This window comes from Symphalangus syndactylus, chromosome 4 (assembly GCF_028878055.3).
Source record: "Symphalangus syndactylus isolate Jambi chromosome 4, NHGRI_mSymSyn1-v2.1_pri, whole genome shotgun sequence".
NCBI classification, from domain to species: domain Eukaryota; kingdom Metazoa; phylum Chordata; class Mammalia; order Primates; family Hylobatidae; genus Symphalangus; species Symphalangus syndactylus.
Window position 1 is genome coordinate 139,326,796 of NC_072426.2, and position 16,770 is coordinate 139,343,565.

Sequence of the window (16,770 nt, forward strand, 5' to 3'; positions counted from 1 at the left end):
GTCATTGTTGGACAATAATGTGAATGTACTTAATGCACAGAACTGTACACATAAATATGGTTAAAAAGGTAACTTTTACATTGTGCACACATGTTATGCCACAATCAAAAAATAAGGGTTTCAGTTCACACACATGTCTTTCTTAGATTGAGCCACCCAAGGTACAGAGGGATTTCTGTTCGATTTAAGGCCATTCTTTGATGTTGCATGGTTCATGCTGGCAACAATCCAAAATATGCAGCTAAGAGGGTAGCTGTGTTGAGCTGATAGAAGCGCATGGTATTGATTCTTGCATGCCTTAGAATTGACTAACCTTTGAACAAGGGCAGATTGCTTATGTCTTGAATAGACTTAATATTTTCTATTTTCCTATATAACCCATTTAGAAGCTATTGACTATTTTTTGCAGATATTTCTTTTTAATCACTCATCTATGATTTACACATATGGAGTCAATTCACAATAGCGTATTTATATTGCCAAAGACATTGCTTAAATTTAGCAATTACTACATGAATACATTTTTATTCTATTAAAATAGATGTATCTTTTGATGTGTGAAATAAATTATTGGTATTATAAACTTATAACCTAGTAATACAATGGTTAAACTTTGAAAAATAACTGAAAAAAGAAAATACAATTTATCATGGACTTTAGGAAAGCTCAGATCTTGTTGGAAGATCCATGCATGACTAAAGAGGTGGTAGCATTCAATAAAGATTTTGAGCGATATGAATAATTTCAAGGAACAAGGAAGGGGAAAGTAGAATCCACATAGAATTATGTTCACTTTAAGTAAAGGAATGGGAATAGAGCTGAGATTGGAATATTTTGTCAGAGCACAATAGCAAGAAGTTAGGGATGAGTGGAATGAAGTTTATGTGCTTGAGATAATGAAAGATTAGGCAGCAAAATTGGGTTATGACTAGAGTCGTTGATTCCAAAACCTTGATGGGTAGCAAACTCTATTGAGATTACTATGGCCATAAAGTGTAGGATGAAATGGAGAAGAGTAAAATTAAGAGCCAGAGCACATCTTGTGAAACTATTACATTATATTCAGAAAAGAAGTACAGCCAGCATTGACATGAAAAAGGAAAAGGAAGCGGAGGAGTATTTTTAGGGATATTATAGAATATCGTCTACAGAATTTGACAGTTAACTAGATGTAGGGGTGTAGTGGGAATTTATGAAAGAGAAGTCTTAGTCCATTAATGCCACTATAACAAAGCTCCTCAGACTGAGTAATTTATGGACAATAGAAACTTATTTCTCACTCACAGAGGTAGATGCTGAGAAGCCCAAGGTCAAGATGTCTGTAAATTCAGGTATCTGGTTAGTTCTCCCTCTCTGCTTCTTCTTGCATTCTCACTTGGCTGAAGGGTTGGAAGGGACAAAGGGATAAAAGGATGAACTTGTTTCCTCAAGCCCTTTTATAAGGGCACTAATCTCATTTCTAAGGGCAGAGCCCTCCTGGCTTAATCAGCTTCCAGTGGTCACTTCTTAATACCATCACTCTGGAATTTAATTTCCAATATATGAAGTTTGGAGGCACATACACATTCAAACTGTAGCGAGAGGTATAAAAATGTTCTGATGAATAGTGAGTGATGATTCATCAAAATTTCAAAGTCAGATGTTATCACATAAGTTTAAGCAGAAAAATTATTTTAATAGAATAATTCAACTTCTGGTTTCCACCTGTCATCAAACTGATGTTTGTATGTTTCAGAGCATAGATGGAATAAAGAAATGGAGTAATACTTCATCTTATATATTTTTTTCAGGGTTTATATTGTGAGGAATGTCTGAATATATACCATGAAAATAATAATACATAAGAATCTTAATAGTGCTTTGGGATTACCTGAGTATTTTTCTCCACATCATTCAATTAAAGTCTTCTGAGTTAATTCTGGTGAGATAAGCCTGATATGGTGACCTCCCATTTACAGCAGTAAGATTCAATCTCAGAATGTTTAAGTAAACCAGCAAACTGATAAGTTAGAACTTGAACCCAGGTCTTCTGACTCCCAATCAAGAATAGCTTCCAGATGCAGAAAAAGTTGTATTTTTTTTCCTATAACATGGTACAATTTCAGAGCTGAACAAAACCTTAAGGATCAGTTATTCCAGAGACTGGCAAACATTTCTGGAAAGAACATACAGTAAATATATTTGTTTTTGCAGGCCATACAGTATTTGTCACAAATATTGATTTCTAACACTGTAGCATTGAAACAGGCATAAACGACATGTGGTAAAGGAATGGTTCCGACAGAAATTTTACAGAAACAGGCTTCAGGCAGAATTTGATCCATGGGTTATAGTTTACTGATACCTGATTTACTCTCTCTGAGCCTTATTTCTGAGGAAAAAAAAAATATCGCCACTCTAGAAAGTTTACTAGACTTGTCCAGGCTTCTTCTGGCTATAGCATAGCAATCTAGTTTATCTTGCTCTTTTTTCAGTCTACTTGGCAAGGTTTGTACATTCTCTATCTTCAGCCTTATAAGGTATGGTGCAAATATTATGCTAATTGGCCTTTTTTGTGGTGCTCATGGAATTTGTTTAGGTAGCCAATAATATCTTAATTGTGCTGAAAAAAGTTCATTGATTATATCTTTCTCTGGAGACTCGCAGACATCCAGTCCCTTGAACTGTTGATCTGCCTTTCTTCAGGATTCTTCACTCTGCAACATTGGAAAACAAAGTCTTTAATAAGCACAATTGGCAGCAGTGACATCTATTCAACGCTGCAACTTAGACTCCTAACAGATCACAGGAAATCTTAAAATTGTCCCCTCAATCTCATACTCTAAGGGAGCTGTAGTTAATTTTGAGTTGTTACTTATACTTACGTCAAAAATAAAATATTTATATAGTTGTGTTTTGTATTTTTCATTTGATCATTCTTTGGGGAAAGATGCAATATGTTTATATAAAATAACATAATGTAAAACAACCAGATATTTTCCAAGTGTGTTTGATTTGTTATTCAAGTACGAATCCTGCTAGCAACCTTAGTCAAATGCCAGAATTTTATGTCTATAATCAGAGCCCTATGATTTGATTTTAGAAAACCTATCTTTATTACATTTTCTGCTTTTAAAGGACTCTGTGTTTTATGTTAATGTCAGGCCGGTTACGTTCCTCCATGGTGTTTGGTGTTTAAACTAGAAGATTAAAAACAAGTTAGAAAAATTTTCTGCTTAGAGTTATCCCCATCCAACTGTGTGTGTGTGTGTGTGTGTGTGTGTGTTTCAAGAGATCAAATATTAACTATTTCTTTGCAATCCAAACACATTTTTTAATTTTGGATGAAATTGATAATACATATACTTCTAATTTAGCTTTATTGTTTTTCCTCATGAAGAAGACAGTAGAAGCTATTTGCATATCATTATAAAACTACCCTTTCAATCTAAGAGGGAAGCCAGAATGTGAGCCTTGGGGGAGTCTCTGTTTGTGTCTATATTCAAGTTTTGCTATCCCTGCTATAATAAATGAGTTCTTATATAATCATATAGAGTTGAAACCTTGGTGGGTTGCTATAGGGAAAATATAAATGCAAAATGAAACGTAGTATCAGGCAGTGATAGTATTTGGAGCAGACTTAAAGTAAACACAAAGTTAAAGGGAAAAACCAGATATTATTTCCTAGTTATATCCTGAATATAGTCTAATGTTGCATTGGTATTTAGAGATGTAGGAGAAAATATTTTGGGAAATTTATAAAAATAAATTAGATACTAAAGCATTTTGAAAATCAAGCATTGAGATTATTGGGAAAAAAATGATCAATGCTTTGCCTTTGGATATTTTGAAAATTTTTGTAAACATTTAAAAAACGGAACCTTACAATGAGGTGAAGAAAAAGAAAAACAGAAAGAAGATAAACTACAAACAAGGAAGATAAAAATAAATGAACAATTCTATTAAAACCTACTTACGGCCAGGCACGGTGGCTCACGCCTGTAATCCCAGTGTTTTGGGAGGCCGAGGCTGGTGGATCACCTGAGGTCAGGAGTTCAAGACTAGCCTGGCCAACATGGCGAAACTCCGTCCCTACTTAAAATACAAAAATTAGCTGGACATGGTTGCAGGCGCCTGTAATCCCAGCTACTCGGGAGGCTGAGGGACGAGAATCACCTGAACCTGGGAGATGGAGGTTGCGGTGAGCCAATATTGCTCCACTGCACTCCAGCCTGGGCGACAAGAGCTAAACTCCATCTCCAATACAAAAAAAAAAAAAAAAAAACCTGATTCCACAACTTAATGTACTACATTTAAAAAAATTACATCCCTATTTTCTTATCCTTGGCAGATTTCTTTCTTTGTTACTAGGAAAGTACATGCTAGTCTATACCGATATTTGAAACCAGCTTTGGTGTACAGTTTCTTCACTGATCACTATGGTACCTAGATATGAGATGCCATGAGAAATATTTATAGTTATCCTGTGTCATTTGGGAAAGAACTAAGTTCATTCAGCATTGATTTGCAATAATTAGTGCTTACCTTTAGGTTAAATATTGTGTTCAAGAAAGGGGAGAAGCACATACTTGCCAGCACAGAATTGGTAATACTTTTCTGGAATATAGATTCAGTATTGATTATGTTTTTATTTTCCTTCTTTCCTTCCTCTGTCCTTCTCTCCCTTTCTTTCTTCTTGTTTTTCTTCCTTCCTTTGTTATTCTTTGAGACTTCTTTCACTTCAGCCTTTTGTATTTTCACAAAAGGGATTTTTGAATATTGCTACAAACTATAGTTTTGTAGTAGGAGCATTTCGTATACTCATAATTTGTTGCTTTTGGCCAAAGTCCATCACAATTTCTAGAGAAGAGAACTGGCTTACTATGAGCCTTAAGCATCTCCGATGTTTTCAGCAGAATAGAGTTAGAATGAGTTTTTGAATGTGAAAAAAAAATCCAAATGAATTTCATTGCATTAGATAAGCACATGTCTCGTGTAAGTTTGGCTTTACTTTTGGTGTAATCAAGTAAGAAAAAAAAGAGTTGTTTGAAAAGTGAAGTCCTTTAATAAAGCAGTAAGAAAGTCATCTTTCCTAGAATTGTCTCTTGAGTTATCTTTACACAACAGCATCATTTTGAAACAAAGCACAGAATAAGGGTCATGTACAAGATGCTCTAAATTGAAAGGTCTTTGTATATACATATTTGGATCTAGAGAAACATAGTGACATCTGCCTTTGATTATCATTAGATGGATAAATTCTAATTCTAGGGCTGTATTTAAAACATTTCAACATACACAATGATATTATATGTTCTGGGAATGTGGCACATGGTGGTTATTTTTAACATAATTATAGATGTCTGACTGGTCATCTCTGAAATAAATTATTTTTAAAAAGACTTTCATGGAAAAATTAGAATTCTTCATGGCTCAAGTCATGTTTATCTTGGGAAAATTCAAAATAAACTATTTGAATAAAAGTTTGTTTGCTTTACAGTTGTCCAGATTAACTTTACAGAAACTTTTTGTTAATTGCTAAAATATCTAGTTTGTTCAACTACTCATATTGTACTTCTCCTGTCATTGTAAAACAGTTAAAGAAAATGGGAAAACATGGTTTCAAGGTTTGGTTCAGAAAAAACTATTAGGATAATTATAACATAGAAAAATAATTAGCTGTATATGCATTTTTACTGCAGACCAGGGTTCCTTACCTTTAGGAATCAAATCACTGTATGTAGATACAATCATTTTTACTCTGTGGGTTGCTTACCTCCATTTTGCAGATTGTTTTAAATTTTACAACGATGGATCTATACAAGAGTAGTTTGTGCTGGTATGACTATATTGAAGTAAGAGACGGGTACTGGAGAAAATCACCTCTCCTCGGTAAGATATCTTTTCCCTCTTATGTGGCTATGTATCTATTCTGTCCCGTCCAAAAAAAAAACAACCGATTCTCTCAAGAGTCATCTTAGAGTTAAAAATGTGTGTGACTAACATTTTTTTATGTTAGTTATACTTTTTTCAACCATACCAAAAATACTCCAAGACAAATGGATAAATACATTGACTGATTAATTTGAGCTAGCTTAAGTTATAAGGTAGATACTAGGATTTGAACATAATGATTGAGAATAGCTTTCTCATATATTGTGCCTATCATGAGTACTCCTCACAGTGTTTCTGTATTTTTGCTTTAAGAATCAGTTTTTGATTTTAAAAAAACTAATTGTGGGTGTACATGTTGTGTGTTTGTGTGTTTTGTTTCTGTTTTGTTGCTAAGCCAGTAGTGTAAACTGTTAGGTACATGTTTGGTAGTTGGCTTCCTATGCCAAGCATATTTACTCTTATTATATTATAGACGTCACAATTTTGCTTCTCAGAGAGTTTTCTGTGGCTGAGAAGAGACATTTGTAGTTTGTGTCATAAACTGTAGCTCAGATCTGGTGCTCATGAAAGTCTGCTGCCAACGTTTAACCACAGACCACACTATTAACTTGCATAGGCAGTTTACTGTTGCCCTCTGTTTTACTTAAAGGTGAGAGCTGTTTGGAGCATGCAGGCATCTACACTATATTGATCTTTTTCTGGGATTGTAACTTTTTCTTTACTTTTAGAAGTAGTTTTGCTCAGTTGCGTTGATGAACTGTACAGCTCTTTTAACATCTAACACCTACTGAATGGGCACAATTGTATTAAAAGTGACAGCAGCCATAGTAAATCCAAGAGATATGTAGAAATATTTAAAAATGAAGAATTGAACTAATGTGGTAAGTCAGGTTGAGGAAAACATTGTCTTCTATATTTAGTTTCTTAGCCTAGATGAAGCAATTTTTTACATATGTATGCACAAGCCAAAGAAAATATTTCATTAAACTCATATTAGAGAAACAAATCTAGAGCTAAAATTCTGAACGACACTTCTTTTTAGAGCACCATCAGCATTACATGGCTCAATGTATAATGGACCACCAGAGAGAGGCAGTGTGATCCTGGTTTTTATGTGAAAAGCTTTCCCTACTGTTTCTTCTAAGACCTTGCTCCAAAAAGTGCAGCACTTAGATTGGTAGCAACAAAATCATCCGGAAAGCTGTTAGAATTGTAGAAACTTGGCTCTCACTCTACATCCTCTGAATTAGGGTTAGCATTTTAATAGATTTCCTAGAAATTCAGATGCACACTACAGTTTAAAACACACTGCTCTGTGTTACCCGCCTCTAATTTGCTTTGCAATTTAGGAAGATATGTCTTCACCTATTAGCTATTAGTATGAACTTGCTTTATGCAAGTCGGCTACATTTTTCATACACCAAAACTATGTAAGCCATTTCCAGAGACACATAAAAATGGATAACATGTTTGTAGAATTATTGCATGTGCTTTGTTATATTTAAGCATTTTGTGATCATGTGAAAGCTTAGAGCATAGAGGCAGACATAAGCATAAATATTTGTGGAAAGATGAGGAAGGAAGGAAGGAATGACAGGTATTATATTCATTTGCTGTAATTCATATTTCTGGATACAGAATTAGAAGAAATTAGAAATTATGCTCAAGTCTTCTGATAGTATTAGTTATTCTGCCTATACAGATATAGTCTACAGATTATAGCTTTATAGATGAGATGGAATGTGTGCAGTGATAAAAGGTACCAAGAGTAGCCTTGGGGTTTTCCTCAGGAGTTACTGTTGAACCTGGGTGAATAAAGAACTCTGCTTTGAGCTAAGAGCATATTCTTTCTTTCTTTTCTTTTCTTTCTTTCTTTTTTTTTTTGAAATGGAGTCTTGCTCTGTCGCCAGGCTGGAGTGCATTGGTGCTATCTCGGCTCACTGCAACGTCTGCCTCTCCAGCTCAAGCGATTCTCCTGCCTCAGCCTCCCAAGTAGCTGGGACTATAGGCGTGAGCCACCATGCCCAGCCAATTTTTGTATTTTTAGTAGAGACGGGGTTTCACCATATTGTCCAAGATGGTCTCGATTTCTTGACCTTGTGATGCCCCCACCTCGGCCTCCCAAAGTGCTGAGATTACAGGCGTGAGCCACTGTGCCTGGCCGAGAGCACATTCTTAACCAAGTCATTTCCCTGTTATTGGCCAGGTTGACAATTTGAAACCACTTTCTTAGGGTGACTTGCACCTTTTTTCTGTTCCCCATTAAATAATATTCCCCACCTTGATGCATCATTTGACCTTTTTCAAATATTGTTTTTAAGTAAACATCTTACATCTACATATGGTAACAATACTGACATCAGTCAGCTATTCTGAGGCTGATGATCAAATACTTTATAAATATATATGAAGACATTGTTTTGTTTATCTACCATTAGTAAGTAAATATTAGGGCATAGTTGTGGCTGCAATCACTTGGAATGGAAATGTGAATTAAATCAGTGTTTACATATTATTTGTGGCTAGTACAAAAAGAATGTAGAATACAGAGTCCTATTTAAGAGTTTCTCTTTATTCTTTTATTTCTTTTAGGTAGATTCTGTGGGGACAAAGTGCCTGAAGTTCTTACTTCTACAGACAGCAGAATGTGGATTGAGTTTCGTAGCAGCAGTAATTGGGTAGGAAAAGGCTTTGCAGCTGTCTATGAAGGTAAGTCACATTGAATTTTAGAGAGTAGTTCATCTTATATCTCAACAGAAATGTTTGTTTCTTAATTTCATTACAATGACATTGTGACCATATTTTAAAATTATGAATTTTTCTGAATCTGTATTATAATATTCATATAGATAATTTTAATAAAAATACTCAGTAAATTTAAATTGCAAGAACAACTTGTTTTCTAGTATCAGTGATGCAATAATATCTAAATGTGTTCAGGATGTGTGGAGAAAATAGCAAATGGTGCAAGAATTTTTAAAGTTTAATTGTTTCATGATAGTTTTAAAACATTATGAAGAAGTTATCATTTTCCTTTGTACTGATTTTGTGTCTGTTTGGTCCCTGTATTCCTGAAATACTTTTTATTAGAGGAAATTGCACAGAAAGTAATTGTGCCGATCTCTGAGGCATGCTTTATCTAAATAAGAGAGTCAGCATTTGAGGAAGGACTTATTAAATGCTTTGTTTTATGCTTCTCTAAAACAATAAACTGGCATTGTGCTTTCTTGGCTTTAAAACCAGCTCCTTTCTTGCCAGGTTGTGGGTGGACGAGACACTTCCTAGTTACAGCAGTTAAAGTAATTTTGAAGACAGAAGATTCCTGCTTCCCTTAAACTTTTAAGTAAACGGAAGCATTTTGTTTTAAGGATTAACTGCCTAGTAGTGAAGAGGATTATTTGGAGGCAGTCACGGACGCTGTGCACATGACACTAACTCACTGCCAGAGACCCAGTGAGTTCTGTTCAGGATGAGGCTCCTCTTCTGATGAGCTATTTTACCTGTGGTCGAAAGACCGAAGGAAGCAGCTCAGAGAATCACAGAACAAACTCACAGAGAATGAATTCACAAAGCCACTAAAGGTTTTTAAAGGTTAAAAAAATACCTTTTTGTTAAGATAGGATTAAAAATTATTTATTCCTTGACCATTATCTAATATTTGTAGTTACTTGACTAGGTTTTTTTTACCACATAAATATTTACTACATTACAGCCAGTCAACTTTGATTTTTATAGCCTGGTCTTTATGTACTGAGCTACAGGAGCTGAACTTCAGTGTTACCCTAGAAGAAAATGAAAACGAAATGGCATGTCCAGGCTTAGTTATTTGTTTGTTTTTTGGCTTTCTTCAGCGATCTGTGGAGGTGAGATACGTAAAAATGAAGGACAGATTCAGTCTCCTAATTATCCTGATGATTATCGCCCGATGAAAGAATGTGTGTGGAAAATAACAGTGTCTGAGAGCTACCACGTCGGACTGACCTTTCAGTCCTTTGAGGTAAAGTCTTTTAGGCTATCTTCCTGGCACATATTCTCCATAAACGACAATGGCATTTAAGAGAATCCTCATTAAATCAGCAAAGAAACAGAGTCAGCCTTTTAATCAGCAAAGAAGCAAAGGATCACTCATAAAATGCAACATCAAGAGCAAAAGGGTTTTTTTTTTCTTCTTTCCTCGTTTGCAGACATTTTCAAGAAGATTAAAGTGAGTTTACATTATCTGTGCTATTTGAATTAGAATGTTTGAAGTACTGACAATAGTTTCTTTTGACAAATGCACAGCCCTATTTCACAAGAGGGTCCATTAAGTAATAGAACTTTTATTTCTCTTCTAAACTAAGAGGTTAAAAGGTAGAAAGTCTTTTTTGTAAGAGGAAAAAAACATTTTTCACCTTTTTTTTTTTTTACCATAACACAGATAATTGTTTATATCAAAAATAGGGATTTTAAGTGTTCTGACGAGCTTTCAACCTCCTTAAAAATATTCATCAGGGAGATCAGCAGCATCGTTGTGTTATTAGATGAAGGGCCAGAAGAAACCAAAGGCCAATCAGAATTTTTGGATCAAAGTCTGGGTCCAGAACTAACACAATGGCCCATGAGTCATTTTTGTGGGATGAAAGGAACTGAGTTAAAGATTTAAAGCCGAGGAATAGAAGAATTTCTCAGAAACTCCAGAGTATGTTTAAATCAGAGTTGGTCTGGAAATTGAGAGCCCAAGCTGAAGTGGAGAAGAACAATGAGATGCAGGTGGTAGGTCCCAGCCAGGTTTAGAAATTTAGATGCATGATTGGAGATGGAGTCTTTACTGATTGGAAGACTAATTCACTAAGTGATCAGAAGGCAGTAATGAGCCCTACTACCCAGCGGGTAGTAATGAGCACTATGAACACTCCCTACTGAGGGCAGTGACCATGGTCATGGTTGTGTGTCTGTACCTGCAGCAGGAGCACCAGGAGAATCCAGGCATTGCCAGTAAACCCGGAGACTCTGTCATCCTCATCTGCAAGCCTGTGCATTCTGTTTCTTCAGTACTTGTCTCTGTCCCCTTGCATGTACCATTTAACTTCCCAGGTGTATTTTCTTTTGTTACCAAAAAAATATATACTTTCTACTTTAATCATTATGTTGTATTTTATACTCCTGACCATTTTTTTGCACTTTTGGAAACTTTGGTTCTACCATTACTTGATTGACAGTTGAACTTTGTTAATTTAAGGGACTAATAGGTTTGCAAATACTGTTCAAATAGACCAGTTTATTGTGGATAGTTAACTAAAATTGAGTAGAAAAATTTCACCCATGATTTAGACAAAAAAGACTCATAAAAATTATCCACCCAATGTATTTGCTTTGTTTTGTGATATTTCAGGAATTAAGAGATTAACTGTCTTTTAATATGTAATTCAGTTTTTTGTGGAATTCTATTATAGACGTGATGTCAGAAAATGCATTCATTCCATCAACCTGAAAACTGATGCATTAAGTTGCTACCTTAGTTGATTTGTGGTTTATGTTTTTATTTATCAATGCAATAGCAGTGATAGTTCTTCAAAAATAAGATAACATAAGGACAAATGGAAAAGATTTGCACCTCAGGCACTTAGAACCGTGCCTGACACACAGTAGTCGCTTAATAAATACTTGTTTACTGAGTGAATGAATCAGTGATGACTATGCTTTATGACCTGGGAAAAGTCATGTCATAGAATGGCTGAGAGTAAATTTTATTTATTGTCTCTAGTTTCCTGTCCTATCTTCATATTACTTTATTTCTATATGTTTCTGCCTCCCTCATTTATATGTTAGACATATTTTGATATCTGGTTGATCTCTTGTCTTTACATGACCAAAACCGAACCCTTGCTTATTTCGTCTTACTCACTAAACCCACTCTTCTTCTGTTTATTTCAGTACTATTTCAGTACTTTTTGTCACGACTTACCCAAGGAACATCCTTAATTCTACCTTTTCTTTTAAGCCCTGCAGCCAATCTATCAGCATATTTCAGTTGCTTTGTCTTCAAACTATACCCCATACACGATGACTTTACACCGCCACTGTTCTCACCATCCCCCCTTTGCTTGGAACTCACAGCAAGAGCCTCATGTCTCTACTCTTGCTCTGCATATCCCGTTCTTCACCTCACAATAAGAGTGACGCTTTTACAATGTATGTTAGATTATGACACTGCTCCAGTGACAGGGGATTTCCATCACACCTAAAATAACATCTAGACTCGATTATCGTGGGCCAGGGTACTTGTGATTTGCTCTTTGGCTCCTCCTCACCGCCTCTGTGTCAGCTCGTCTCACCCTCTTTCTCTTTCTCAGAAACACCAACCTCACTCCCGCATCACAGCATTTACCACTGATGTTCCGCTGCCTCAGGTCCTTGCTTTTACCCTCCCGTTACTTTATTTGGATCTCTGCTTAATTACTGCCTTCTTAAAAAGTTCTTGGCTGGTAACACTACTTAAAATATTTTCTTACCTACAATTATCTCTAAATCATCACTCTGTTTTATTTTTAGTAAATTGCACTTCCAACTACCGGAATTTATGCTACAGATCTCTTTATGTACATGTTTATTATCTGTCTCTCTCACTAGAATATGTCCACCAGTGGGTTGGGATCTTACCTGTGTCTCTGATGATTTTGCTGGGATCTTACCTGTGTCTCTGATCATTTTATTGGGATCTCACCTGTGTCTCTGATCATTTTATTGGGATCTTACCTGTGTCTCTGATCATTTTATTGGGATCTTATCTGTGTCTCTGATCATTTTTTCTCCAGCAACATTGTTTGTGAGATTAATGTTCAGTAACAGATGATATAAATGGATGGATAGATTACATGTAAGTCAATGTATGAGTGTGTGACGGTTGGCAGATGGAAATGAGTATATCCTTTCTTTATTAAAGCCATGTAAGTTTCCATGCAGAGGGAAACAAGCCTGGATAGATAAGAAAGATTTAGATTATGGAGTACCTGGTATGGTGAAGTTAGACTGACTTTAGACTAGAGATGCTGAGTTTCAAGAAATTCACAAGGAACAGGATTTAAATGTGCCTAATAAACATCTAAATCTTCTAGGTAAGGAAACTCAGTTTATGCCGCTAACCTAGTATCACACCGGTGAGTACTAAAAGAGCATTAAAACCCAGGTACATTTGATCCTGATTTTATTTGCAAATCTGCCTATTTACTAAAATTTTGGAAGCCTAAAATTAATATTTGCAGTGCCTTCTGGGTCATTCACAGACGTGTACACAGCAGCAAATTTTGAGTCACCTAATGTGCCCATTGCCGGCTGCGATGTGCCTTACTGAGAAAATATGTGTCAGATTATCTTCGTTCAGACATGTATGGTGTATATATAGTGCTGTTGGGTAAGAGTTCAGTATTAATAAATGGGCAACCTGTATTAATGCGTCTTTAAACAGAAACGCACAAAACATAATTTTGTGACTAGAATCTCACAGGAACTCTAACCCTAGGAGCAATGAATCAGTACTTGCTAGTTCAGTATTCTGAGCAACTTAATAGACTGTAACTAGTATGAATATCAAGAATCAGCTTTATATATTTTCTTATTTGTTCTAATAGTCATTAGGTGGTTGTTTAATTTAGTCAGTTATCTGTTTATATCATTTTTTTGTTTACATATGTTCTCAATATGGGTATTATACATTTTATACATATTTATGTTGAAAATGTATAATCAAAATGTTTTCATAAATTTCCAATATTATGTGATTTTATCTGACAAAGTACAGTTTTTATTCACTGATTCTAGTCTTTGCCTTGTTTCAAAAACTGTTTATATTTTTGTTTATTATTCTTTTTTTTTTTTTTTTTTTTTGAGATGGAGTCTTGCTCTGTTTTGCCCAGGCTGCAAGGCAGTGGCGTGATCTCAGCTCACTGCAACCTCCACCTCCCAGGTTCAAGCGATTCTCCTGCCTCAGCCTCCCGAGTAGCTGGGACTACAGGCGTGTGCCACCACGCCTGGCTAATTTTTTGTATTTTTAGTAGAGACAGGGTTTCACCATGTTAGCCAGGATGGTCTCGATCTCCTGACCTCATGATCTGCCCTCCTTGGCCTCCCAAAGTGCTGGGATTACAGGTATGAGCCACTGCACCTGGCCTCGTTTATTCTTCTTTATATTACTATATTCCTCTTCAGATATAAGGACTGTGAAGATAAACTTGTCTATCATGCTGTTGAAATCTACTTTAAAGAACTTCTTGGCTGTCCATCATTCATGCTTCTATGTGAATTTATGTCATGGCTTTACCTTTGCCAGTGCCATTTGCATTTTCATGAAAGTGCTGAAATAAAGTCTATGTGTCTTTGTCAATGAGTTTCAGGAATCTTTGAGCAGGAAGGAACACTATTTGGCAGGTAATAGAATCTCGATGCTTCTGTAATTATACCATTTGGGAAGTGATGTGGTCTGGATGTTTGTGTCTACCCAAGATTTATATGGTGAAACACTAATTCCAAAGGTGATGGTATTAGCAGTGGGGTCTTTGGGACGTGATTAGTCATGAGAGTGGAGCCCTCATGAATGGAATCAGTGCTCCTATAAAAGAGGCCTAGGGGCTAGGTGCTGTGCCTCACGCCTGTAATCTCAGCACTTTGGGAGGCCTAGGTGGGCGGATCACCTGAGGTCAGGAGTTCAAGACCAGCCTGACCAACATGGTGAAACCCCATCTCTACTAGAAATACAAAATTAGCTGGGTGTGGTGGTGGGTGCCCGTAATCCCAGCTACTCAAGAGACTGAGGCAGGAGAATTGCTTGAACCTGGGAGGCAGAGTTTGCAGTGAGCCAGGATTGTGCCACTGCACTCTAGTCTGGGCAACAAGAGCAAAATTCCATCTCGGGAAAAAAAAAAAAAAAAAAAAAGGCCTAGGGAGCTTCTACCATGTGAGGGCAAAATGAAAAGGCAACGCTTATGAAGAGGGCCCTCACCAGACACTGAATCTGCTAGTGCCTTAACCTTGAACTTCCAGCCTTGAAAACTATGGAAATAAATTTCGTGGTTTGTAAACCACCCTATCTGTGATATTTTCTCATAGCATCTGGAATGGACTAATACAGGAAGCTTTCTCTCCTCTGGTAGTTATTGGATACATTATTTCTTAAGACCAGTATACTGAAGTGAGTTTGTATATGAATATAGATCCCCTCTGAAAGTAATTTGGAAAGCTTGTTCTCTATTTAGCAGCAGAGTCATTTGTAAAGAAGCTTCTAGTGCTATTATTTTATTTGAGAACTTTCAGTAAGAAGAAATACAAAAGAGAAAAATTTGGAAGGCTGGAAATGTTTACAGTAACAACTTCAAAGGAATGTCACCAAAGCAGAAGTGAAATAAACCTGGAGCTTACTTTTGTTTAAATTGAAATTACCACATACATTAGTTCAAATGGTATTAAGTTTGAGGTACCTGTCAACATTACTACACATTCTGATTTGGTGATACTTTCCTTATGAAAACCAGAGCTGATTAATACCCTTAACCACCACAGCTGCGAGCTGAAACATTCTAAACTATGTACATAAGTTTTTATCTTGGTACTTGGTAGATTGCTTATATGAAAGTAATCCTTTAAATCCTTTAAATATTTTTTATTAATTTAATGATAAGTAGACTAGTCTTTGTGAATGAACTAAAAAGCCGAGATAAGGAGGTTTTAATTAGTTGAGGATTTTCTGCTTGCCACGTACTATTTCTGGGAAGTTAGCTGAGAATATATTTTAGTAATGACTATAAAACAGAGGAGTTATGCAGCTCTTCATGAATTACGGTCTAGGCTATCATTGTGTCTGAAAGATTAGCACTTCTTAGTTTCAATAAACTTGCCCAAGGTTGCACAACTCGTAGCACTATGATCGAAAACAAGCCCTGGCTCTGTGCATTTATGTCACCACGTCTAGTAGTAAAGAGAAGCGTCAGTATTCTATTAATATACTATTATGGCATTCAAATCATTCCTTTTGTATCTATCTTCACTTATACATTTTTGTTGTTTAATCATTATGTGTCAGTCCATCAGAGGCATGTCTGTTTTATTCGCCACTGTTCACATACTGTCAAGTGAATATTATTTGGCCATAGCAGGTTTACAATAAAATTATTAAATTTATGAGTAATCAAAAAATACTTGTATCATGAAGAAAAATAATGAAGTGGCAGCAGTTAAATAAACCATTCACGTGAAAATAAACCTAAGCAAGACCTATGATGTTGCTTTTAACATGTTTGAACTTTTTTTTGAGCTGTAATTATTCATGTGTTGTGTCAACTTAATTTTAAATATTACTACTAATAAACATTATTAAATAAACAAGATAATATAATTTAAAATAATCATATATTAAGCTTTTCACCTTTTTATTCAATGTTCCTTTTGTTTATACCGTTATTTCCTAGACTTTACTAGATTTTTCTCATTATAAAAATTATTTTTAATTTTTAATGATAAATGCTCATTTGCATTGTTTTTATTAATCAGTTTTATTTAACATTTTCCCCCAAAGCATAAAACAGCTTTAACATTGCTCCAAGTGTATATCGTTTAAAATAATATTCTCTATACAAGTTGCATCATTTAGATTGCATTAATTATATCTGATTGCATTAGCTATGTTTTAAATCTACATTGTAAGTCATGAGAGCTATCTTTGATTATAGTAAAATATACATAACATAAAATTTCCCATCTTAACCAGTTGTTAAGTGTACAGTTCAGTGGTGTTAAGTAGATTTGAAATATTCAGGCAATTTCCAGAACTCTTCATCTTGCAAAGCTGAAACACTATCTCCATCACCCAAAAACACCCTAATTTTTTCCTCCTTCCCCAAATTCCTTATGGCAGTGTCCATTCTTTCT

General features: G+C 35.5%; 1 protein-coding gene across 2 annotated transcripts in view; it reads left to right on the forward strand.

The window, feature by feature from the left end:
• The window catches only part of TLL1 (tolloid like 1), a 235,950-nt gene that overhangs the window by 162,499 nt on the left and 56,681 nt on the right, over positions 1–16,770 (forward strand). For both annotated transcript variants that reach the window (XM_055276332.2, XM_055276333.2), the window contains 3 exons: positions 5,769–5,871; positions 8,467–8,583; positions 9,726–9,871. In XM_055276332.2, the coding sequence (XP_055132307.1) occupies positions 5,769–5,871; positions 8,467–8,583; positions 9,726–9,871 (366 nt within the window). The remainder of the gene's footprint in view (positions 1–5,768; positions 5,872–8,466; positions 8,584–9,725; positions 9,872–16,770) is intronic.